Genomic DNA, 23,176 nt, shown 5'->3' on the forward strand with positions numbered 1-23,176 from the left:
TTGGTCTCCCGATAGTAAATAGGGCAGTGTTAGTGCAAACTGAGGTGCCTCTGTGGCTTTTTTCTTCCCCCTCTCTCCTTCCATAAGGCACAGTATTTGCAGTGAAAACAGCGAGATACAAACATCTGTAACAGGTTGCAAGCAGCTTCTAACATCAGCCGGTCTCGACCGTTAACGTAACAGTAGTGTTTCTGCAATAACCAACGGCTGGTTGGAAGAGGCACCGTATTTTACTCATCCCACAACAGCTGGGGCTGGGATGAGGTCAGACACCCAGGTCCTCAGCCCTTCCAGCTGCTGGCTTTAGAATGAAAGGCACAGAGTGGCTGCAGGTCTCTGGGCACAGGTGGCTGCGGGATGCTGGGGCCGTGCTGGTGCTGTATCTGCTCTGGACCCCCAGGCGAGCGTGGGAGGCTGCAGGGAGGAGGTGGCTGCCCTGGCTTGTGCTGGCTGCAGGGAAGAAACCCGAGTGCTGCTGTGTGACTTGCACACACCCGCCAGGCTCGCAAACCCCATGGTACAGGGTGGGCCCGGAAGCCTGTTCCCATTTTTGCAGTGACTGAAGGTGGAAATGGGCCAAACTGGTGAAGGATGCAGCTCAGCACCCTGCTCTGGGGGGGGGTTGGGTCCTCCCACACTGATCCAGTTCCCTCCTTGCTAGCCCCTGGCATTGCTCTGAGACATCATCACCGTTCCTCTATCCCGGTATGAGCTTCTCTCCCTCCAGCCAGGGACCCTGGAGCCACCCTGCCCTGGGAGTGCCAGCTACAGACATCAGATGGCTGTAGTGAGAAGCACCTCTGGGATGTAAGTGCAGTCTGGAATGAGTTTGAGCCCAGCAGCAGCGGGAGGAAGGAGGCTGAACCCTAATGTCATGTAGAGGCGAAAGCAGCAAAGGTCAGGACCAGGCCGTGCAGAACCATGTCGCAGCCCCGGGGCCTGGCTCTGCTCTCAGCTGGATGCTGTAAACCAGAGCCAGAGGGGAAAGTCAGAGCTGCCAGCAGGCCCGGCACACGGCAGGCCCGGCACCCAGCTCCCCCAGTCCTGCTGCGTGGGGCTGGGTAGGCTCCAGCATCATCTCCGCTGTCACCTCTGGGCTGCAGGCTCCTTCACGCTGGGTGCTGGTGTCTGGTGTCAGCCCTGAAAGACGCGGGGCGGGGGGGTTAGTAACAAACCCCTCTCGTGTAACCATTAGGCCGGTGCCTCGGTGTTGAATCCCAGGAGGAATGTGCTTATCAGCAGGCAGACCTCCTCCTCCTCCTCCTCCTCGCTGGTTCCTGCCCTGGCTCACACGGGTAGGAGGACACAAGGCACTGGAGCGGCGTGGGAAGAAAAGCTTTCCTGGCCCAGGCTGGCGCTGCCTGGCACGGCGGTGATGGCGAGGCTGCTGCAGGCTAAAACAGCCCAGTGGCATCGCTGCTTCTTGCCGCTCTGCTGCTGTGCTGGTCCCCACGGTGCTGGTGGTGAAGGTGGAAGAGCTGGGGAGGGGGGTCCGACCCTTTTCCAGCCCCCGCGCTGGGCTGGCGGCCATTATCTGCTTTTGCCGGCAGGTGATCTGCAGTAGAGGCGGGCGGCTTTGCGGCAGATGAGCCGGAACCAGTAGAGCTGGGGGGCGATGAGGGAGGCGTTGGCTATGTTGCAGTGCAGGGGGATGCGGAAAGGCACCATGTAAACGGGGATTCCCACCTGCCTGCCGTAGGCCGCGTACATGAAGGGGAAGAGGAGGATACGGCAGAGGAAGAAGGTCACCAGGATGAGGATCCCGTTCGCCTTGTGCAGGAGGGTGTCCTGCATTTGGAGCTGGGGAAGGAAGAAGGTGAACGTGGGGTGAGTGCTGGGTGGGCAGTGCCGAGCGGCTGCTTGGGTGCTGACTGTGCTGGGAGTAGAGAGATGAGCACCCAGGAGGTGTGGAAGTGAGGGGGAACTTTGGAGGGAGCAGGAAAGGGGGGTAGGAAGGGATGGAGGGGGGTGTGGGGGGGGGCAGAGGGCTGCAGCAGGAGGGAGTATGGTGCAGAGGGAAGGGGGTAAAGACAGGAGGGGGTGGCACCAGGACGTGGCACAGCCCCCAGTTCAGGGATGCCACGAGGCATGCTGCTTACTGGGGGAAAGGGATGGGAACCTAACAGGGGCCTGGGAGGAAGGCAGCACCATGGAAGGAGGGCTTGGGGTTACAGCCGTGGGGCTGCCCCTGGAACTTGGGGTTACAGCTGTGGGGCTGCCTACAGGCTGCCTGGGGAGGGGAGAGGCTCTGAACAGCTGTGCAGTTCCCAGACCCGAGCCCCAGCCCTTCTTACCCACCTGCATGAGGATTTTGCCCAATGATACGAAAGGTGTGCTCAGCTCTGCTATGAAGATGCAGCCCACGAAGAAGTCGCCCAGCTCTCCCCTGAAGTGCTGCAGATAAAGCCAGCCATGAGCATGGGGGCACTTCGTCCAGGAGCCAAACCAACCACCTCCAGGGGGTCACTGGCTCCTGGCTGGCACAGATGCTTTGCCAGACACAGCCCCGATGACAAGCCCTTGCAGCTACGTGGTGGGGTGTGTGTGTGTGTGTGTCCTTGCGGGCTGGGGTTTCAGAGCATCTGTGGGGTCCTTACCTGGGTGATGGGGGTGAGCACGATGAGGATGAAGAGGTGGTGGGTCACCATCAGTCGCTCCTGCAGGAGGAAGCTCCGCACGCTGGCCAGCGAGTGCTTCTTCTCTGCGACTCCCCGGTCCAGGCTCTTGTGCCAGTGGCAGAGGTACATGACGTAAATGTCATATGTCATGTAGGGAACAAGGACCCAGATGTATTCTACAGCCAGCCAGTGCCTAGGGAAGGAGCAGCACACACAGAGGCATCACAATGGCTCTGAGCATCTCGCAAGGCACTGGAAGGTGTTGAAATTCAACTCCATTTGGCTTAGCAGAGGCAAAGTACCTGGTACGCATGTGGGACGCCTCCTCCACGCTGCCCCTTCTTGGCACTTGGCTGTGCCAGGCACTGAGCTCAGCCCAGCCAAGCACAAACACGACGCTAATGGGAAGATCTTGATTAGCCCTACAGCCGGGTGTTTGCTGTGTGGGCCCGGGGCACAGCACTGCCTGGGATCCAGCACTAATCCCACGCCTTCGCAGCAGGTAAGCTTTTTCCCTAAGCCTTGGGACATCCAGAGCTGATGTCTGGCAGGAGAACAGCTCTAGGACTGTGTCCTTTCCACCTGCTGCTCTGTGTCGGCTGGCTGCCTAACCCGAGGAGTGTTTGGAAACCTCAGAGTTAGAGATGCCTGTCCTGGAGTCAGGAGATGGAAGTGCAAAATACCTAATACAGGCAATAAACCCCTGCAAGACGTTTGTCTGTTGGGAAATAACTGCAGACAGATGCCTGTTCCCAAAGAACATCGGATTCCTGGTTGCACAACCCGGGCAGCAGCCAGCCCTGCTCTGCAAGGAGACGCAGCTCCCTGAGAAGTCCTGACCGAAATCACACCGATAAAAAACAACCCCCCAAACCACCCTCTGCTGCAGCCTAAAGAATTGTAGCTTGAGGCCCAAATAAAGCTGCTCTTGCTCTCCTGCCATCTCGAGTATAACGCTGTTCTGTACGTTCCTATTTGGGATATAAAGATGTAAGTGATGTAAAGCAGGGAGGGGAAGCGACCGGCTATTGCGTTGGCAAAACTCGCTCAGGGCTTTGGAGGGCAATTATAATGCCAGCAATATAATGATTGTCTGCCAGTGTAAATAAATTGGCACATTTTACTGCAACCTTTGTGATGTTTCCTGGCTTTCTGTCTTGCTGTCGTTCTCCGAGACCTTCCCTGCTGAGCACTGGGCTGTATTTTCCTCAGATTCAAAGGAAAATCTAGGTCTCTGACCACAAAGGGTTCACGTTGAGCTGTTGGCCTTAAGAGCACCCAGGCAAGCACGCAGCTCTGGGGAGAGAGGAGGGCTGCTGGCAGTGCCTTCCAGCTGCGTGGGTCTGGGATTTATCATCCAACCTATCTCTACTGCAGATGTTTTATTTTAGAGCACAAAGATAACTCGTTAGGCTGCCCGGGTTAAGCAGGACAGGGCAGCTGGGATACAGCTCACCATCTAGAGCAAGGGCAATTGACATCTGCCTGTTAAAGGTAAGTCTGTGGTGACCAAGGGGGCATCCCTCCCTAAAAGTCCAGTGTGATAGTTAAATCCCAGCTCAGCATAATTATATTCTTCCCTCCTACAATTTTCTCTGCTATTCCAGATAATAGCTCTGTTTTTAAGCCTTTTGACACAGATTACACTATTGCTCCTGCTGGGAGCCTCTTCTAGGGTAGTTCATCTCAGAGCATCGAGGACAGGGCAATGTGATTTTTCCTTCAAAGCAAACTTCATCCTGCTTTTTCTCACTTCTGGACTCTTTCAGCATCCATTCAGCATAGAAAAAGTGATGTGCCTCTAAAACGCGTTCTCACTAGCTCTGCTTTGACTTGTTAGCAATTGCCAATTGCAGCGAGGAGACTCCCTACCCCTTCAAAAGTGATGATGCCTTTATTTTCTGGCTCATTTATGGCCCCACGTTCCAGCCTGTCCTCAGGAGGAGACCCTCCATGCAGGCAGAGCAGCCCCAGGTCTGAGTGCCCTGAACAAGCCTGGTGTCTTTCGGGGGTGTACAGCCAGCCCGTTGCCCAACCCTTCACCCACAGCAGAGGAAAGAGGAACATGAAACTGGTTTTCCTTTCCCCTTTGTGCGGGCAAGCCTTTGGCATGAAATACTCCAGCTGCGAGCTGGCTGGGCACAGCCTTCCCGTGGTCCTGGCAGGACAGCAAGCTGTCAGAAGGGGTTACCTGTCATGTACAACGTCCTTGCAGTTAAGAACAACCGTGATCCCCGACACTGTTGCCATCGTGGCTTGAACCGTTGACACCAACCTGGAACAGAGAGAGATGAAATGGGTCACCCCAAGTGTCCCCCCCCCCAGAAGGGCCGAGGAGCAGGGGGTGCCCTTGGCGTGGTTGTCCCAAAAGTTTTTGGCACTTTGACAACGCTGCCGCCTCTGTCGCACCCCAAAGCATCGCCGTGGTGGGAGGAGCTCTGCCCCGCGCCCAGGCAGCGTGGGATGCGGCTGGGGTGGCTGTGCCAGGCGCTGTCACCCGGGGACACGGGGGGTGGGGGGTGGGGGGTGGGGGTGGGGAGGGTTATGTCCAGGTCTTGTCCCTTGCACGGCCCTGGATCAGCGGTAACCCTGCCCCGATTCCCGGGGAAGAGGGGGAGCTGCACCGGAGCATCCCTGCTCCGCCAACGGGTGCCCGGAAGGGGGGTACGGCCGGGTCGGGCAGGGCTGCCCACGCCCGGGGGGCTGTGCTGCCGCCGCCAGTCCTTGGTTCCGTCGCGGGGTCCGGGCTCGGGACTAACGAGGGGTCGGGACACCTCCCCGCCCGTCCGGATGGCTCCGGCTCCCGTTACCGGCCCGTCGCGACGGGTTACCGGTGGCGGCGGCTCGCCGCGGGTCCGGCTCGCCCCGCGCCCATCCTGCCCGTACCTGCCGCTGAGGAGGATGCGGTCCTTGAGGCTCCATCCCGGGGCGGCCCAGCGCAGCAACCGGATGCAGAGGGCGAAGAGCCCCGGGAAGAAGGCGGAGGCGAGGGTCAGCGTCAGCCACATGGGGACGGCCGGCGATGAGCTGCTCTCCTCCGCTTCTCAGCACCGGGCCGGGCGGCGGCAGGGGCCGGCTCGGCGCCGTCCGCACCGGCCCGGTACGGCTCGTCTCGTCTCGGCACGGATCGGCTCGTCTCGGCTCGGGTCGGGTCGGGTCTGCTCGGGTCTAGTCGGCTCCGCTTGGAGAGGCTCGGCTCGGGTCGCCACGGGTCGGATCGGCAGGGGTCGGCTCGGCTCGGACCGGGTCCGTTCGGATCGGGTCGGGTCCGCTCGGGTCTAGTCGGCTCCGCTTGGAGCGGCTCCGCTTGGAGCGTCTCGGCTCGGGTCGGCACGGGTCGGCTCGGCACGGCACGGCACGGCTCGGCACGGCACGGCACGGCTCGGCTCGGCTCGGCACGGCACGGCTCGGCACGGCACGGCACGGGTCGGCACGGGTCGGGTCGGCACGGGTCGGCACGGATCGGGTCGGCACGGGTCGGCTCGGGTCGGGTCCGCTCGGGTCGGGTCGGGTGTGCACGGGTCGGCTCGGCACGGGTCGGGTCCGCTCGGATCGGCTCGGGTCCGCTCGGGTCCAGTCGGCTCCGCTTGGAGCGGCTCGTGTCGGCTCGGCTCGGCTCGGCTCTGCTCGGCTCGTGTCGGCTCCGCTCGGACAGTACCAGTCCCGCTTCCCGCTTCCGCCGCCGGCGGGACGCGCCCCGCACGGCACGGCACAGCACCGGCCCCGCCCCGCGGGTGCAAACCCGCCCCGGCCCCGCCCCTCCAGGCCCCGCCCCGGCCCGCGCAGGGGCCGTGTCCTCTCGCGTCCCGGCGTGCCGCGCGTCCCGGAAGCGCCGGTCTGCCATGGAGGAGGACGAGCCGGAGCTGGCGGCCGGGCTGGAGGCGGCGCTGGAGTTGGCGCCCGCCGTGCAGGCCGCCATCGAGCAGGTGCGCCGGGACGGCCTGCCGCGGGGCCGGGCGGGGGCCGGCTGCGTCCCGGGGCGGGGCGGGGCGAGGCCAGACCCGGCCCCTCTGGCGAGGGGCCGGCAGTAGGCGCTGCCCGGGCCGCGGCGGGGCGGGGGGGGCTCTGCCCGGTGTCCCCCGTCCGCCTTCGGGCCTTGCGCGCCCCGAGCCGCCTGTGCTTGGCGGCGGGTAGTGCCTGGGCGTCTGCCGAGGGAGGGCGTGGGGAGAGAGAGCCCCTCGGCCCCCGGGGAGGGGCGGGCTCTGCCGGCTCCGGTGCCCTGGCTCACGTTAGGGCAGGAGGGTTGTCGTCTTGCCCCGCGCTAGGCCGCAGCTGGGTGTGTCTGAGGCGGGGAGCGGGGCTGCCTGCAGTGCCCTGGGAGAGCCGGGCGGCCTGTGGCTGGCTGGGAGCCTGGGGGAGTCTGAGTGGCTGGTCTTGAACGTTGCAGTCGATGCTCCATTCCAGCCAAATCCTCCGGTGTCTCCTGAAAGCCTTTAAAAGGCCGGAGGAACCCAGGGCAACATCACATCCCCCTTGGAGCCTGGGGCTGAGCTCCCACTGGCCTCAGCCAGCCCTTCTGCCTGAAGAGCTCTTGCTGGCTGTGGAGCTGTCTCTTAAAGTGTCTCTCAATTAAGCTTTTCTCATTTTCTTGAGCGTTGAGGCTTGTGGATCGCTTCTGGCAATTCCCCTCAGAGAGCAGGGCAGACCCATGGTGACTGGTGCAGCACTGGCAGGTCAGGAAGGCAGCACAGCTCCTCTGTGGGGCCTGTGCTGGGTTTTGACTGTTATTTCTCTAGAAAAAGAGACACCCCCACATAGTCTTTATCTTTGATGGCACACCTGGCAGTAAACTACAGAGTAATTTCTGCTGAAACCTTGAGAATCACTTTAGCAGCATTTCATTTACAGACCTGGTACTTGTCTGGAGGAGGAGCCCCCTGCACTTTATAGAGCCTGAATGTTTGAAGGCCAAGGGAGCCTGGGGTGATCCCTAACACTGTACAACCCAGGGAAGTTACCTGCTGACACTTTTATCAATCATGAAATGTCTCTCTGAGGTAAAACATGTCTTTTAGAGAGTCTTGACTTGAGGTTTCAAGCAGTGGAGAATCCACCGTATCCCTGAGGCAGGTACATCCTGAGCGAGAGGCATTGAGGACGGTGCCTCCTGCCTTTCATCACCTCCTCACTGGCATTTACTGACCCAGTAATCCTGTTGTTCCCATGAGTATTCCTTAATCAGCTTTGGGCAAACCCTGCCAGGTTCAGGATGAGGGAGCAGAACTGGCTAGCTGACTTCTGGTGAGGTAGGGCGCGCAGGCGGACTGTCACCCCACCAAGTCATTTCAGGTTAATGGGTTGTGACATAGACCTGGGAGTAGCATCTTCATTATCTGAAACAGCTGCTCATGGCTTTTACCTCTCTGCAGTTTGGGAGTGGAGCTCCTGACCAGCCTTTATTTCCCATCCCACCCTTTTGCTTCAGCTGCTCTTAATGCTCGTGGAGGCTTGGCACGGGTTGACTGCAGGAGCTGTGAGCCCGGAGCAGGGTGGGCTGCTTGTGAGGCTGCAGTGGTGCCCTTACAATGAGCTAATGTCAGAGCATCTCCCTTGCTCGAGCACGACCTCACGTGTGTTTAACTGCTCCCTGCTTCTTGGCCACAGGAGTAGCTTTGGGAAAGCTGCTGAAGAGGCCTGTTTTGGGGAGAAGTCGCTCTTACCTCAACAATCTCAAACCCCACTGCTTTTACGCTGCAGAGCATGTAAAATGGTGTAACGTGGGTTTCTGTGAAGGCTTTTGGTGGCCAGGGGGATGCGTGGAGGTGATGCTGTGGGATGAGCTACGTGTTTGCTAGGTGGGGTTTTGGCCACGGGGCGCAGGGCTGCTGGCTGCATAACTATGCAGAGAAAGCAGCTCAGTGGGGTTTGGTCTGTGGGGCCAGAAAGCAAAGCCTGGCAGCCACGTCTGCATCGTTTGAGCTGCTTTGGAGAGGAGACGAGCTCTGTCTGCACCACAGCTGCTCTTTTCTCTTTCCCGTGGGTAGCAAGAATCGTTCTGCAGATTCCATTTCTCCCCCCCTTTTGTTGATGTGCAAGTGGGAAGCCTGAGTCCCCAGAGGGCTTGTAGAGCCATTTCTGAAATCATCACATTTCCTATTACGCGGCGGTGAAAAGCGAATCCTCCGTCTCTCACCACGGAGCCTTGAGGAGCCCGGACAGAGATAAGGGCGATGCCTCAGTGGGAAGGGAGGTTTGTTTCCAGACAACAGCACAAGTGTCAGAATCGTTTGGGATGTATAATTAATGGCTCGTGTGCCTTGGGAATTCCTTGCACGTGACTGACTGTGCTGGGGCAGCGTGTGGAAGCGTGTGTGTGATCTCTGTTGATCCAGGCTGATATCCCAGGGAAATTTAGTAGCTCAGAGACCTCCAGAGCCCCTGGCTGCTTTACTCCTGAGCCTGCCTGCTCTCTGTGCATGCTTGCTAGAGCAATGCTGTGAAACACAGTCAGAAGTGGGTGCTGAGGTAACTAAAAGTAGTAGATACTCTGTAAAGTTACAGAGATTAAAGGTAACGTGTTAGTGATTGTATTTGTTTTCCTCAATCTCCTCAGGTATTTCCCAGCCAAGATCCACTGGACAGAGCAGATTTCAATGCTGTGGAGTACATCAATACTCTCTTTCCCACTGAGCAAGTAAGTAATGCTTACAGTCTGTCCCCTTTAGTGCAAGGGGTAACCTGATAGTAAGTGACTGAAGGCGTGTTTAAACCTGTACCCAAGCCTTTGCTTTTAAACAGTAGCACAGGTAGCAAGGCTGTAACAATAATCACTTCTTAAATTTGGGTCTCATGAGGTTCACTGTCATTAAGGAGTTTCTTTCTGCCCAAAGTGTTGCTTTGAGTCCTGCTTTGATCTGTAGAAACAAATTACTTTCCTATATAGAGGCTTCTCTTGCAGTGAATTGCATAACTTGCCATGTACTCCTTGGTGAGTCCTCGAAGGTTTCAGCCAAAGAAGGCAAGTGTTGTGTGTGAAATGTCCCTGGAGAGTTGCCCATGTTTGAAACTTGTTGTTTCTTTTGAGATAGAATCATAGGATGGTTGGAAGGGAGCTCAAAGATCATCCAGAGTGCCCAAAGCCACATCTAGCCTGGCCCTGAAGACCTCCAGGGATGGGGCTTCCACAGCCTCTCTGGATACCCTGTGCCAGGGTCTCCCCACCCTCAGAGTAAAGAATTTTTTCCTAATGTCTAACCTAACCCTGCCCTCGTTCAGCTTGAAGCCAGCGCCCCTTGTCCTGTCCCTGCACCCCCTGGTGAGCAGCCCCTTTAAGAATTGGCAGGCTGCAGTTAGGTCACCCCGGAGCCTTCTCTTCTGCAGGCTGAACAAGCCCGACTCTCACAGTCTGTTTTCATGAGATTGCTGTGGGCTCATATCTGTACTTTGTCTTTCCAAAATCAGCCTCAGGGGTGGTTGTGGACTAAGCTGTTGCAGAAAGGAGGTGTTTCTGTGGCTGAAGGTTGGGTTGGGAAGCAGCTCCAATGTTTACTGTGTTTAAGATCCCCTGCAGCACCAGTTGTTTCAGCTGTTTCTACTTTGCTGGTTGTGCTGGCCTGGCTTTCTCCCCTTTTGCCAGTAACAGAGAGCTAGTTCCCAGCATCCCCAGTACAGCTCTGGGAGCAGCCAGGCCTCCTCCACCCTGTGGGTTGGGTGTCCAGGCTCTGCAGGAGGCTCTCTGGCCAGGGAAGGTGAGGGCTCTGTCCCCAGTGCCCACTGGAGGTCACTGTCACCGCAGTGTTTGGGGAGCAGCCCTGCTCTCTCCGGGAACCCTGCTCACTCGAGGCTGGGTGGGAATTGGGGAGCCTCTGGGACCTGCAGGGCTGCCCCTTGGCCATCCCTGTCTCATTAGGTGTCCTGAGGAGCAGCTAAGTTGCTGCTGAGCTCGGTTGCTCCCTCTGTAAAGCAAACTCCTGGCTCTCTTTGTAAAGTGTTAGGTATCACAGCAGACATGTGTTGCAGTAAAAGATTCCCTGTTTCACTTCTGGATTGTTGTTTTTTTTTCCCCTGCTGTAGTCCTTGGCAAACATTGATGAAGTTGTCAACAAAATCAGATTGAAGATAAGGTAAATTTTTCTCTGTTTCACAGTGTTGCAGGCGGCGAGTACTCTGGTTGTCACTGAGGCTCCATAAACACAGCCTTTGTGTTACAGCTGCTGGGAATTAATTTGCTTACAATGCATTAATAGGGTCACTCTCAAGTCCAGTAGTAGGACAGAGACAAAAATTACTCCCTGTAATTAAAAAATTACAATTCTTTATACTTTACCCCTATTGTCTAATATGTGCCTTTTGGGTTGCTCTGGTCACAAAGTAGCACTGGGGTGTGTAGGGGGGGAAGGAACTGAGAACCATCAAGTACCAAATTTTAGACTGAGAGAACAAACAGTGCAGAAGATTTGGCTGCTGAAAAACGTATTCTGTTTGCAAGGTCAGAATAGCAATTGTAAACCCTCTCATTTTGTATTGTTTTTATTGCCATTCTGGTACTAAAAGTACAAACCAAATGGAAGCTTGTGGGAGATGCTTACGTTGCCTGTGCAGTCTGAAATGATTGAGGCAGCACTGTAATATGTGGAAAGTGGAAATGAAGAGAGACATGGGAAAACTGACGATATTGCTTAAGGGAAGAGAAATGCAAGGAGCCCTGATTAAATTAGGAAATGGATTTTTATTTTTGCCACAGGAGTTTTAAATTATCTAAGATGGTTATGTCATAAGAGGAGGGGAGGGAGGGAGGAAGAAGTGAGTGTAGCATTAGGAGCATCAGCTCTTTCGTTTGAAATATGTTGTGTAGCTCTCAAGGTTCCTGTAATTGTTTGGGTCAGGCACGTAGAGAATGAGTTTGACATTCCAGATTCTTTTCTCCAGGAGGCTGGATGACAACATTCGAACTGTAGTGAGAGGACAGACTAACGTGGGACAGGATGGCAGGCAGGTACGTGTGTCTCGTCTCTGGTAATGCCAAGGGTTCTCATTGCCAGGAATGGCTCTGGCAGGCAGAAACCCACTCTCATTGTTAGGGAGGTGTTTCCACTGCTTTTTACACTGATGGTTTTGTGAGCTGCTCACTGAACACCTGTCTTAACCTGTTTTCTGATCACCCTCCAAAGGGAAATGAATATGAAATTGATTTAAAAAAAATCAAAATCGAAACCAGGAGGCTTGAGGTTGTGCCACTCTGAAGCTAATGATAAAATGAACAGGGTTCAACAGGTACAGGCACATTTGGTACTGGGTCTGGATCAATAAAAGGCTATTTAGCCTTTTAACGAGGTGGTTTGTTCAAGTTGCTAGTGACTAAGCCTGATGACTGACTGCCAGTTCATCTGGCACGTCCTGTTCAGCTGTCAGGTTTTCACTTGCCTGATGTTTGGTGGAGGTGTTTGCTCACTGCAGTACTGAACAGCACAGCCATGGCTATGGCGGTGATGAACACCGAGCTTGGCACACGTGCTGTCTGAGTCTGAGGTGTCACCCTGTGCTGCTGTGTTTCCTGGGGCTCTTCTGGTTTAGACCAGGAGTGTTGATGCCTCGAGTCATCAGCTGTGCTGTTTTCCTCACTGTCAACACTGACTTGTCTTTTTAAAGACCAGATTCAAGACTAATTTGTTGGGATGGGGCACTCATTCCCTCACCAGCACAGCTGGCTCTATTTTCAATGTATTCCCCACTTCTAAGTGCAGTAGCCATTGGCATATAGTTCTGATCCTGCCTCTGCCACAGAGTCTGTGGCCTTGAGTGAGTTATTTAACTTCTCTATCACTTCCATAAAATGTGAGATGCTTACTTCACCTAGCAGAACTAGTTCAGTGCTTGCATGGTTCCCTGAGTCCTGCTGTTAAACTGTGGATGTGCTTGGGATTTGGTGTACCTAGGAGTGGTGCTGCCTGTAATCACTGTGCAGGGATAAGGCAAGAAATCAAGTGGGGAGGCAATTAGGGAAATTGAGGAGGGAGTGGAAGCTGGTGTGGTACTTGAAGAGCTTGGGTATGATTGGAAAACCAGTGCTGTCAGAACATTTTGGGCTCATTTGAGGTGACAAATTGAGAAAAGAACACACCAAAGCGATGACTGAGAAGAGCTGTGAGTGAGAATTGCCTAGAGCACCTCAGGACTTGCAGGTCCAGGGGATGAAAAAAAGCAGTGCTGCGGTCAGCTGTGCTTGCAGGATGACAAAGGAGACTCTGTGCTGTGGAGATTCAGCCAGCTTTGTTTAGAGTTTTGCTTTATGCCTGTGATTTTTCACTCTTTAATCCCTTTGAAGTTCTCCAAAGCATGTACAGACGGACCTGGACAGTGTCTTGCTCTGAAGTACCGGGGAAGCAGATCTGTCTGTGCAGCCCTTCGTTTAGTTTGGTTGTAAAGGAACCAATTAAACTCCTGTGGGAGAGTAAAAACCTTCAAACATGCATGTGTCCATGCAGGGCATCTCCCAAGTGACCTGGAGCTGCACTTAGTCACAAATATTCCTGCATTTAGCTGTGAATTTGCCCCATTTTCCCTCACTTTGCTCCTTTGTGAGGTAGAAGCAGACTAAGACAGACACCAGAGTGTGCAGTTGCATGGGCCAAGGCCAGGCTGTCTCCCAAGAAGCCCAACAGCCATGTCTTACATTAAGAGATCCTAACAAATACTGAAACCTCTCAACTACTCACAGCTTTAGTTTTCTAGTAAAAAACCCCCACAGTTGCTCGAATCTGAAATGCTGCAAGCTTTTTCTTTCTGTGTTTCTAATCCAAGTCCACCATTTCACTCTTGAATGGGCCTTTCACACGTGAGTTACTGGAACCAGACTGTTAGAGTGGCAGGACTTGGCTGGGTCTTGAAGTTTGCAGCAATAAAGGAGCTTCAGCAAGCTCAGACCTCACATCTTAGCTGGTCAGAGGGACCTGCTGTGGAAGAGTCACCTTACAGAGCTGGGGAATGCTGGAATTGCATTTCAGTTTGAGGTGATATTTTGTATTTGTCTCCCCAGAACCAAAGAGAGGAACCCTAGAAGAAACATTTTCTGTCACCCTCTGTGCTAGTTTCTCTGAGTAGTGTATCCTGGGTGCTAGCCAGGGGAGCAAGGCAGCCTTTTTCACATGGCTGACCTGTTGATAGCTGCTTGTGGAGGTGAAAACCTTGGTTTTCAGCTTCAGCTGCCTGTTCCTGTGCTGAAGAGTGCCTTTATTTTACCAACACAATTCTCAGTGGGATCAAGGATGTTTAGAAATGTGTTTTTGTAGAGCAAGAGGCCTGGCTTCTCCCACTTGGAGAGGAAGAGTTTCATTTTCCCGTGTATGGTAAGAAATTGTTTTGGAACAACTGAAAAGGTGCCTTTAAGACAAGTCAGTGCTACTGGAAGGGGATTATTTCCTGATTTTCTGGTGGTAGTTTGGTCCCACAATAAAATTAGGTTCATTCTTATACTGATCTTCTTTCTATTCTTCTTAAATTTGTATCCTCAAGACCACTGCATCTCTGCAAGGATGCACATGGATGGATGGTGTCATCCTGTGAACCTGTCCTTTAGGAAGCCCAGGGTGAAGATCATTTTATCATTACCTCATTATTATCTGATGTGGTTATCAGATAACCACAACTTCAAACCACCCCTGGTGAAGAAACAGTTGGCAGACAGCTTTTGTGGTGGGTTTGAAACAAAGCTTAAAACCATCCCCAGCACCAAATTGGATCTTGAGATACCTTTTTCCATTTATAACACCTTCCTACCACATGAGATGTCTGTGACCTGCAGGATGTGCAGCAGACCAGGTTTTGAAAAAGCCATTCCTACCTCCTGACATATTTCTGTCCCTTGATGCGCTGAGACCCAAGAGGAATGATGCAACCTGCTGTGTCCTTGAAAGTGAGTGCTGTAAAGAAAAGTGCATAGGAACTGTAATCTTGTAGCTGCTTGAAGTTCAGTGGGAGCTTGGGATCAGGTGTACTTACTCCAAGAGTGGACCTGGAAGGTGTTTTACAGAACCTCTTTCCATCAGTCACATTCCAGCAGTTCATGATACAAACTGTAATCGGCGTTGCCTGACTCTGGTATCAGAGCTAGAGGAGCTGTTCTTGTCTGGAGAGTAAATAATTATCATAAACATCCTTTCAAATCTCTGACTGCCTTCCAAAGGAAACATGCACCTCAGATGCAGTGGTAGAAAGGAAAAAAAGCTCTTGTTTTAAGTTAAAGCAAACCAGGAGGGGGTTCCCTCCTGAGCATCCTGCTCTGGGGTTGGAGTTCACAGTGCTCTGCCTGCCTCAGGTTTGTGTGTGGGAGGCATTGTTGCTCCTGCCAGCCCTGCTGCCCTTGCAGGTGAGTACCATGTGTGCATATGCTGATGCAAGAGGCTCATTTTTGGCTTTTCCACCTCCTGTCAGCCTTAACTGCCAAACGTGGGGTTGGGAATGTTGTGTGAGCCGTTGGTTGGAGTGCTCCCCAGATCACTGGGATCTGCCATCAACCTCTCTGATAACAAGTAGCGTGTTTGGAGACCAGTGATACCAGGCAGGCTCCCAGAAGACAAGCTAAGAGTGTTTAGGCTTGAACAGGTTACTTTCTTTTGGGGAAGGAAAGTCCAGCAAAGCAGAAGCCGTTTTCCCTCTGTGTGGAGCTGCCCTGGTTGTGAGCTGCACCTTCACAGCCATCCAGGAGAGGGGAGCCCAGCCTTGTGTTTGAGACCAGGGGAAGGATTTGCTGATAACTGATGGTGAGGGAGTGCTGCCAAGGGAGACATCTCTGAATAGTGTTTCATGTTAATTCTCCCAATTAGAGCAATCTGAAGCCCAGTCAGACCCAGTGGGGAGTATGCAGTATATGGAAAATGTGCTCCTTAAGGAACAGGAGCCTTTAGATACAGCAAGTTTAAAATCCTAATTGTAGATCCAGCTGATGTATTCCCTGTGATCAAGTCTCCCATCCTGTCTGGCTGGTGATGAGGATAACACCTCTGTGCTCCACCTGGGTGCCTGGATGATTGATCAGGGCTTCAGGGTGAACTGTAGGTATGAGAAGGCTGTGAGAGGAGCTTTTTATAGCCAGTCTTTAACTTTTAAGCTGTTTCCCAAATAGTCTTGATCACATCCACGTGTTCATATAAAATAGTATTTTGGGGTCTGAAAAAGGGAGATTCTAAATCTAAAAATAAAGTGGATCAAATAGATGTGGCCCCAGAAGAGTTATTTAAGCAGCTCTGAAGGCAGGAATGCTCCTCTCTCCACAAAGCCTAACGTTTCCCAGTTCAAAGCATCTGCCTTTTTGAAATTTTGCCCTAGAATTTCCTCCAAATGCAGAAGCCTTAAAATAGTCTGGCTCCTTTGGCTTCCCCTTCCTGGTGCAATATTTCAGTGAAATGTGTAGACAATACCCTGAACTTCAGAAATTATCTCCCTAATGATCCTTTTATGGGAGGAAACAACAGTCGTGGGTGGAACATTCCTCTGCAGGGCGTAACAAAATTTTCCTTGGGAGTCCCAGACTCTGGGGCTATTTTGGATGCTCTGGGAGAGGCTGGGAATGCAGGAGCTGCTGTGGTTTGGGCTGCAGTTTTTGGGGAGCCAGTGCTATCTTGTTGTTTTGTTTTGTTTTTTTTTTTCCTCTGGAAGGCTTTTCTCAGAGCTGCAGCTGAACTGGACTCTGGGCTGACCTTGCAAAGAGCTGCAGTCCAGTTGTGGCATAATTTCCTCTCTGCCCTAGGGTGTAGTATAAAAAGTTCCCATAGATTTTTCCACTGAGTGTTTAACACACTCCCTATGTTTTTATTTGTCACTCTTGAGTTGTGTTTATTTCTAAACCTTCTGCTGTAATTTTTTTGACAGTTGCTGACATGCCTTTGCTGGTGGTTTGGCTGAAGCTGCTTCACCTATCAGCCTTTTTTGTCCTTGTAATAGTGTAGCCTCTGGTTTTGCATTCTAGTTTAACCCTTGACAGCATCTGTGCCAGCAGGATGTGAGTGCCTGGGTCAGTAGAGGTCATGTAGTTTAATACAAAACCTGTTTCTGAAGGAATCAGGAATTCAAGGTGAATCCCAAGACTTGTGGCTTGATTGGATATAAAAACCCCCATAAAAATCCTTTTTTCTGTTACCTCTGGTCCATCCTTCCCTTCCTGCTGTGTGCACACATGTGCATAAAGTAAATGACTGAAATAGAGTGAGTAAAGACAGTGTTTTAAAGAAAAAAATGCTTTATCACTTAGTACCTCCTACTATATTAGGGTCTGGCTCAATTAGTACGAGAACAAATTAATTGTTAAGGAGAAAAGGGGTGTGTTCTGGGCTGGGAAAAGCCTTGCATGTTTCTCATGGCTGAAGATACCTGTTGATAACTTGGATTGCTTTGGTTTCCTCCTGCTTTGCTCTATGAGAACAATTATATATATCTATCTATTTTTTCCTAACCACAGCAGCAGGAGGAAAGAGGTGGTTAAAGAATACAAATATATTCTTGCTGCCCAGCCTGAGCACAGCACTAGATTGTTCAATTAGCCATCCCATCCTTTGGTAGCTGGTGCTGTCCTTCCTTGTTGCATGTAAAAATAAGTGTCTCTGCTCTGCAGCTGCAGGGAGGCTCAGCCTGCCTGCCCTGCCCTGTGTATGCTGTGGTGTCTGGCAGCGTTTAAGCGTGTGGAAGGATGAGGATGTGTCTGGCATAGAGAAATGCCCACAGGTTATTGGGTTTGACAAGGTCATAGATGGGAGAGTGTGGAATACTTTGTGTTTTTTCTCTGGTTTTCCCCTTTAAATAGAGACCAGGAAACACTCTGCAGAGGGAGGAGGATGGTGAGCAGTAGAGGAGCGGCGCAGGTGCTGCATCTGGCAGGGACTGTGGTTCTCCCCTGCTGATGGGGTCGTGCCTGTTACTCGAATGCCTGTTTAGCCAGTGTGTTCTCAGCTACAGGGCAGCTGGGGCTGGTGTCCCCGGAGTCACTGGCTTGTCCTCTCCTCAGCTCTGTGCTGGGTTGCCAGCAGTGTCAGCCTGAGAGGCAGAGAGGTGATTTTGCATGCTGTTTGCATAACCAGGCTTCATAAACAGCGCTGTTGCTTCAGCCTCTCCCCTTACCTCCGCCTGTTTGTGTGGAGGTGGCTTTTTTGACTGCAGGTTGTGTCTCACACTACACTAAGGCAGTCAGAGCTTTCAGATTTCCTACTGTAGGCACTTTTATTTCTTTATTTCTTTAATTAAATGTGTGCTCACTCCCAGACATCAAATTGCACGCTGCTTCCTTGGCCACAGTGTCCAGGGTCAGCTCATGTGGTTGGTGTTGATGTGCTCTGCTGCTGGGACAGCCCTGACTGTCATAGCCTGAGCCTTAAGAGCAGACAGGGGAAATCACCATAAGCTTTTAATAACTAAGCCTAAATCTATGAAATATTTGGGGTCTTTTTTTGTGTCACAATCCCTGATGTTTTAGGCACCAACTTTCAATGACATTCATTCTCTCCTGCGTGGCTAAGCTTTATCTCCTGGGTTTTTTTTGATGAATGGGTCATTATTCTGAAACAGGAACAGACTAGTTTTAGGTTTCAATACATTTTAAGGTGGTTGAATGGATGAGGGTTAAATGTTGTGTCTTAAGCTATGTAATTTTATATATGTAAAAAAAAAGGGTCATGCCAGAGATTCAGTAAGACTCCAGTGGAGTGATTAAAGTCCCATAATATTCTTTTGTAACCCATGAATAATAAACAGAAGTTGAGCTGCCAAAATAAATAAAAAGTGAGTTTCATTTAGAGTCATTTCCCCAGTGAATTATGACAGTTGGACAATGGCCTTCCCATCTCAGAGACACAGTGAGCTTTTCCTAGCCTAGAACGTGTTTATTAAAAAGGGTTTCAGGTGAATGCCATGCCAAGAAGAAATAGTGCTGTTTATTATCCTTCTGGCTGCTGGCCATGAAAACTGGCATCTGCAACTGTATGAAGAGGTCAGGCAGAACTTCTGCCATCTGCTGCAAAGCCCAGTTCAAGGTAGGAGTGAGTCCAAGCTTGACCTTGCCTTGTGCTCCTGTATGGAAAGGCAGAGGATGTGCCCTGTCCGGCAGCCTGAGGCTACAAACCTGGTGGTGTTTTGTGCTAGCAGAAGGCACTCTCTCTCACTGGTGCTGTGGAAAGCCATGCAAGCTGCAAAGTAAGATGTGACCATCCCACAGCCAGTGCTGTGGTTTTGGTGCCAGCAAACCCAGAAGCTCAGCCTCAGAACAGCAATCCTGACAACAGGCAGATTATTTTTTTCCCTTACTGTGGATCTCAATTCTTTTTCTTTCTCTTTTTCTGTTGTCTCACGTTTTCAGTGGTAATGTTCATTCCTGCTGTGCTGCCTCTGTGCAACGGCAGGTGAACTGTCAGCATTGCCACTTAGAAACCCCTGCGTGTGGGGCTCACAGCGTGCTTGTCTGTTCCTCCCACCCCTGCCTTGCCTCTGAGGTCTCGACCTGAACACCAATTCATCTTGCAAAATCTGATGCAACTCAAGTGATTGCCAAACTTGACCCCCATGGAAAAATGAGTGTGACTCCCATACTGCAGATGTGACTGAAACCCTGCCTGAAGTACACAGACTCATCAGTGGATGAACTGACTGGAAGCCCTCAGTCTTTTACAGGCTTCCTAGGCAAATTTAGTGCAACATTCCCAATCGGACAAAACCCAGGTGCTGGAGTGGAGGGTGAGTGTAGGAGAGGGTGTGCAGTGCTTCTCCAGCAGCACAAGTTATTTGGGGCTGGATGAGAGGCCCAGCAAGATGAGGTGTGTCATGGGCACAGGGAGGTGCAGTACAGGGCTGGTGTAAACAGAAAAGAAGGGCAAGACTCACAGCTTTGCTATTCTACAGCAGGGTGGTGAAGGAGATAATCAATGCCTGCACAGGGAGGTTTTCCTGCTGATAACAGTGGTTAAGTGTTGAGCACGGCTGGGTGTGGAGGAAGGCTGTGGCAGCTCACCTGCCAGCCTACAGCTGCATGGTGAAGCTGTAGTAACCCACTGTGAGGTCCCAGTGTGATGGAGCTAAAGGCTCTGCTAGAGGGTAGTGCAGGTAGCACAGTTAACGTTGAAATGGCCACGCTGCTCTGGTGCACGTTGGATACCTGACTGTCAAACCTGGAGCATGACCACTGAAACCACTGTCACGGTACATCACCACCTTCCTTCAGGGTGCAGGCACCCATGTGTGGGGCTGGGTGATGTGGTGAAAGGGTGCCAGCTCAGAAGGGTGTAGGGCAGGCGCAGGAGTGCTGTTCAGGAGTCCCACTGCAAGGTTTCAACCTGCACGACTGGGAAATCACTGCTCACTTCAGCCCTGGTGTTTGTCGGTGTTGGTGTGGCTATTCAGAACAGGGGGGTTGATTTTGGAGCATGATTTGGGGGTTAAGTGAGGGATTGCAGCAGCAATCTTAAGCCTGTTGGACGTAATCTGCTTTTAAAGTGTCCTGTGCAGCCTTAGTGATTAGGACCGGAGCTGATGACAGAAAACTCTACCCTTCAGCGACAGTTGTAGTAGTTATGTAGTATTTGATGAACTCCTAGGGTAGAAAGCTACTACAATCAAAACCCAAGTGTGATGAGCCCTTCAGTTTGTCTGCTCGGGGAGCTGAGCTGTCGCCCTGCCCTGACGGACAAACCCTCTCGGCTTCCCCTGCGGCGGTTTATCCCTAGAAGAGTTTTCTCTAAGATGAAATCAGGCTGAGAATCAAAGTGCATTTCTACCCATCCTCAATCTGGAGGGACTCATTTGTGTGAGACATTAGCAGCAGAAATTGCTCAGCCTGGTCACAGCGTGCAGGGGTTCCTGTGTAACCTCCATGGTGGAGGCTCCTTGGAGCATCGGGGTTGGGAACTAATTTTTAGTCACAGTCTAGATTTTCATTGATCTGGATTGTAAGTGTGGCAGAAAATGAAAGCAGCATTAACACTCTGTATTCAAGAGTGGGGACCATCCAGGAGCGTTACATTCTCAGCATCCTGACCACTGCCCAATTTGTAACGTTAAAACCACATTTGGATGCTGGGAATTTGGCAGATGTGCCGAGTGTCTATAAAACACTTAGCAGAGGGCAGCTTTCTGATGTGAGTAGTAACATCCAATTGAAATATATATTGGCCAGAATCAAATAAAAGTAGCACGTTTCTAGCACAACCCCAGTGAGCATATGGAAACTATCGAGGCACTTTAACTGCTCCTGGGGACAGAACAGTGTTGATTGAGTTTGACCCTGAGCTTAGGGTTTCCCAAGCCAGCAAATGTCCTCTGAAGATTTCCTTCCCCCCCCCCCCCAGTTAAGCAGAGTTTGTAGTAATGAGACGGGCCTCTCTTAATTCCTGTTTTACTCCTTCAGTGTTGGCTTGCACCAGGTTCCTGCTAGGATGAATAAAGGGGTATTTAAAAATCAAACCCACCGATGAGACGCAGCTGCCTGATGGGAGCGATGTGGCAGCTCCATACCCAGGCTGGCAGGGGAAGGAGAAGGCTCTGTCCATCTGCAGTAAATGTGGGGGCTTGGAGAGACTGACTGTAATCCACTGAGTTGTTTTTTTGGCTCGAGTGTTGTCACCAGCACTGCTTTTGTGTGTGGTGGTGTCAATCTGGTACTGTAAATCTTAATGAATTAGATGCTGTCTTTTCCTACCTCTCTCTTGGGTTATTTTCTTCCCTCCTCTTGCTGCTCGGAAGATCTCGTGTGAGGAGGTGACACAAGGGATGATGTGCAGGCTGACCTTAGAAGTTACTTGGGATATTGCCAAGTAAAGCTGTTTTTCAGGCAGCTTTTTCTTAGTGATTCATGGTTTAACTCTGCTCCCCATTGTTTTATACTGGTGTGTTTGGACTCTTTTCCTGTTGCGTCTTGAGGTGAAAGAAGGTGAAGAGCTATAGCTGATTCATGTGCTGTGTTTTCCTCTCCAGCTTTGGAGAATTTGATGAAAACCCATGTAGCTCACTGTGTGCTCAACTTACCTGGGGTCTGGCTCTGCCCAACAGACTTGGTCTTCCCCCTCCTGTGCGTGGCTTCCCAGCCTCCTGCATTTCATCCTGCTGTTAACACAAGAAGGAGGGAGCTTCTGCTGCGTAAATACAGAGACCAAGAAACAGGGCTGGCTAAAAACAACTCATGGCCTTAAACTAGGAGGTCCCACCAAGAGCTGTGGTTTGGGTCCCTTCTACTGGGGTACCCCAGGGACACACATTGAGGGAAAAGCCTTGGATGCTGCTGACTGAGATGGCTCTGTCTCCACTGAGCAGGCAATCCCTATCTGCTCTGTATTGCTCAGCTCGTGCCTGACGTTCAGGGACCTCAGAGGATGCATGAGGTTCAATAACTACTGCTGACGGGTTAATTGTAGCTCGCAGGCTGGGTTGTTGATTAGGGTCATATGGTGTTTTTCCGGTACATCGCAACCTTAATTTCAACATCCCTGTTTCCTATAACCACAACAGAACACGTATCCAGTCCCTTTATTTATTCGTGGCCCTCCGCCCCTGGAATGAACTGCTGTTGGAGGAAAGGAAACACAATAAATTAACTCCTGAGTGCTGTTTGGGGTACGTACAGTGACGTGTTTCCCAGTAGCACTGGCAGAGAAACCAATGAATGAGTAACGCAGGGTGAGCCCCGCGTCACGCCACGGGTGCCAGGTTGCCGGTTCGTTGTGTAAATAATAAAGAACTATTCCTATTCTCTTGATACTGGTTTGGTTTTAGATTTTAATGTCCAAAATAAACCATCTATTAGCAAAATAATATCAAAGCCAGTAAGAAAATGCTTTTAAGATTCATGATTTGCTGCCTTGATGGGAGCAGAGGGTGTTCTCTCCAATACGCAGTATAGCCTCCATCGTGGCTGGAGCCAAAGGGAAGGTGGGTGGTGGTGTTTTCCAGGGCAGTTGTCCAGTTGTCCCTGCAGCACGTTTGTGTGTTCATTTGTGACACTGATAGATAACGTGGTAACTTCACGTGGTTCACAAGATATGTCAGAGGAGACCTTCCTCCCCTCCCCCTCTGGAAAATGAGTTATAAAGTGTTTCCAACTTTTATACTTTTATTATCATGCAGCTACGTTCCAGCAAAAGCTCCTGGCAGGTAGTTTGCTCCTATGTTTCCAAATGAAGATGTGTTAAATTTATTTGCTGAAGGAGCTTGTAGCTTGTGCTGTAACCTTGGTCATGGGACTGGGTATAAAACCAGAAGGATAGAAGCCCACTTAACAGTGGGGAAACAAAGTGGAGCTGGGACTGGAAATGTTATCAGACTGGGAAGGTGAAACGTGTTGAATTACTTGAGAAGTCAGGGTTTGGACATGTGATTTTGGCCATGTGGCTCCACTCACTGAATCCACGTGTAGTTCACGCTGGTTGTGTGTGGGTGGGATGTGCTGTGGTTGTAACAAAGGGGACCAGGAACCCCAAAAAACTTGCAGACATGTCACAAAGCTCCATGGAACATCCAGTTTTCCCATGCTCGATCCTCTTTGCCCGCTGAACCTGTGTCCTCTCCTCGGTGCCCAGGCAGGGCCGTTCCTCCTGTGATGCATGGAAGGCTGGGCTGCCCGCCATGAAGTAATCAGCAAAATATCCATCAGG

At 51.9% G+C, this 23,176-nt stretch overlaps 2 protein-coding genes across 2 annotated transcripts in view; one reads left to right on the top strand and one right to left on the bottom strand.

Annotated features, from left to right (window-relative positions):
- Nucleotides 1–1,530: 1,530 nt before the first annotated feature.
- On the bottom strand, nt 1,531–5,626 carry TLCD3A (TLC domain containing 3A; the record flags this gene model as incomplete). Its single annotated transcript, XM_084273178.1, has 5 exons — nt 1,531–1,800; nt 2,299–2,394; nt 2,598–2,811; nt 4,810–4,893; nt 5,505–5,626. The coding sequence occupies 5 exons, from the start codon at nt 5,624–5,626 to the stop codon at nt 1,531–1,533; spliced, it is 786 nt and encodes a 261-aa protein (XP_084129304.1).
- An 834-nt stretch (nt 5,627–6,460) lies between these two features.
- The window catches only part of VPS53 (VPS53 subunit of GARP complex), a gene marked incomplete at its 5' end in the record, with an annotated part of 64,843 nt that continues 48,127 nt past the window's right edge, over nt 6,461–23,176 (top strand). Inside the window, 4 exons of the mRNA XM_084272971.1 lie at nt 6,461–6,544; nt 9,172–9,252; nt 10,632–10,681; nt 11,487–11,553. Coding sequence (XP_084129097.1) covers nt 6,461–6,544; nt 9,172–9,252; nt 10,632–10,681; nt 11,487–11,553 — 282 coding nt within the window. The remainder of the gene's footprint in view (nt 6,545–9,171; nt 9,253–10,631; nt 10,682–11,486; nt 11,554–23,176) is intronic.

Source organism: Gallinula chloropus (assembly GCF_964237585.1).
Source record: "Gallinula chloropus genome assembly, chromosome: 19".
Lineage (NCBI taxonomy): Eukaryota > Metazoa > Chordata > Aves > Gruiformes > Rallidae > Gallinula > Gallinula chloropus.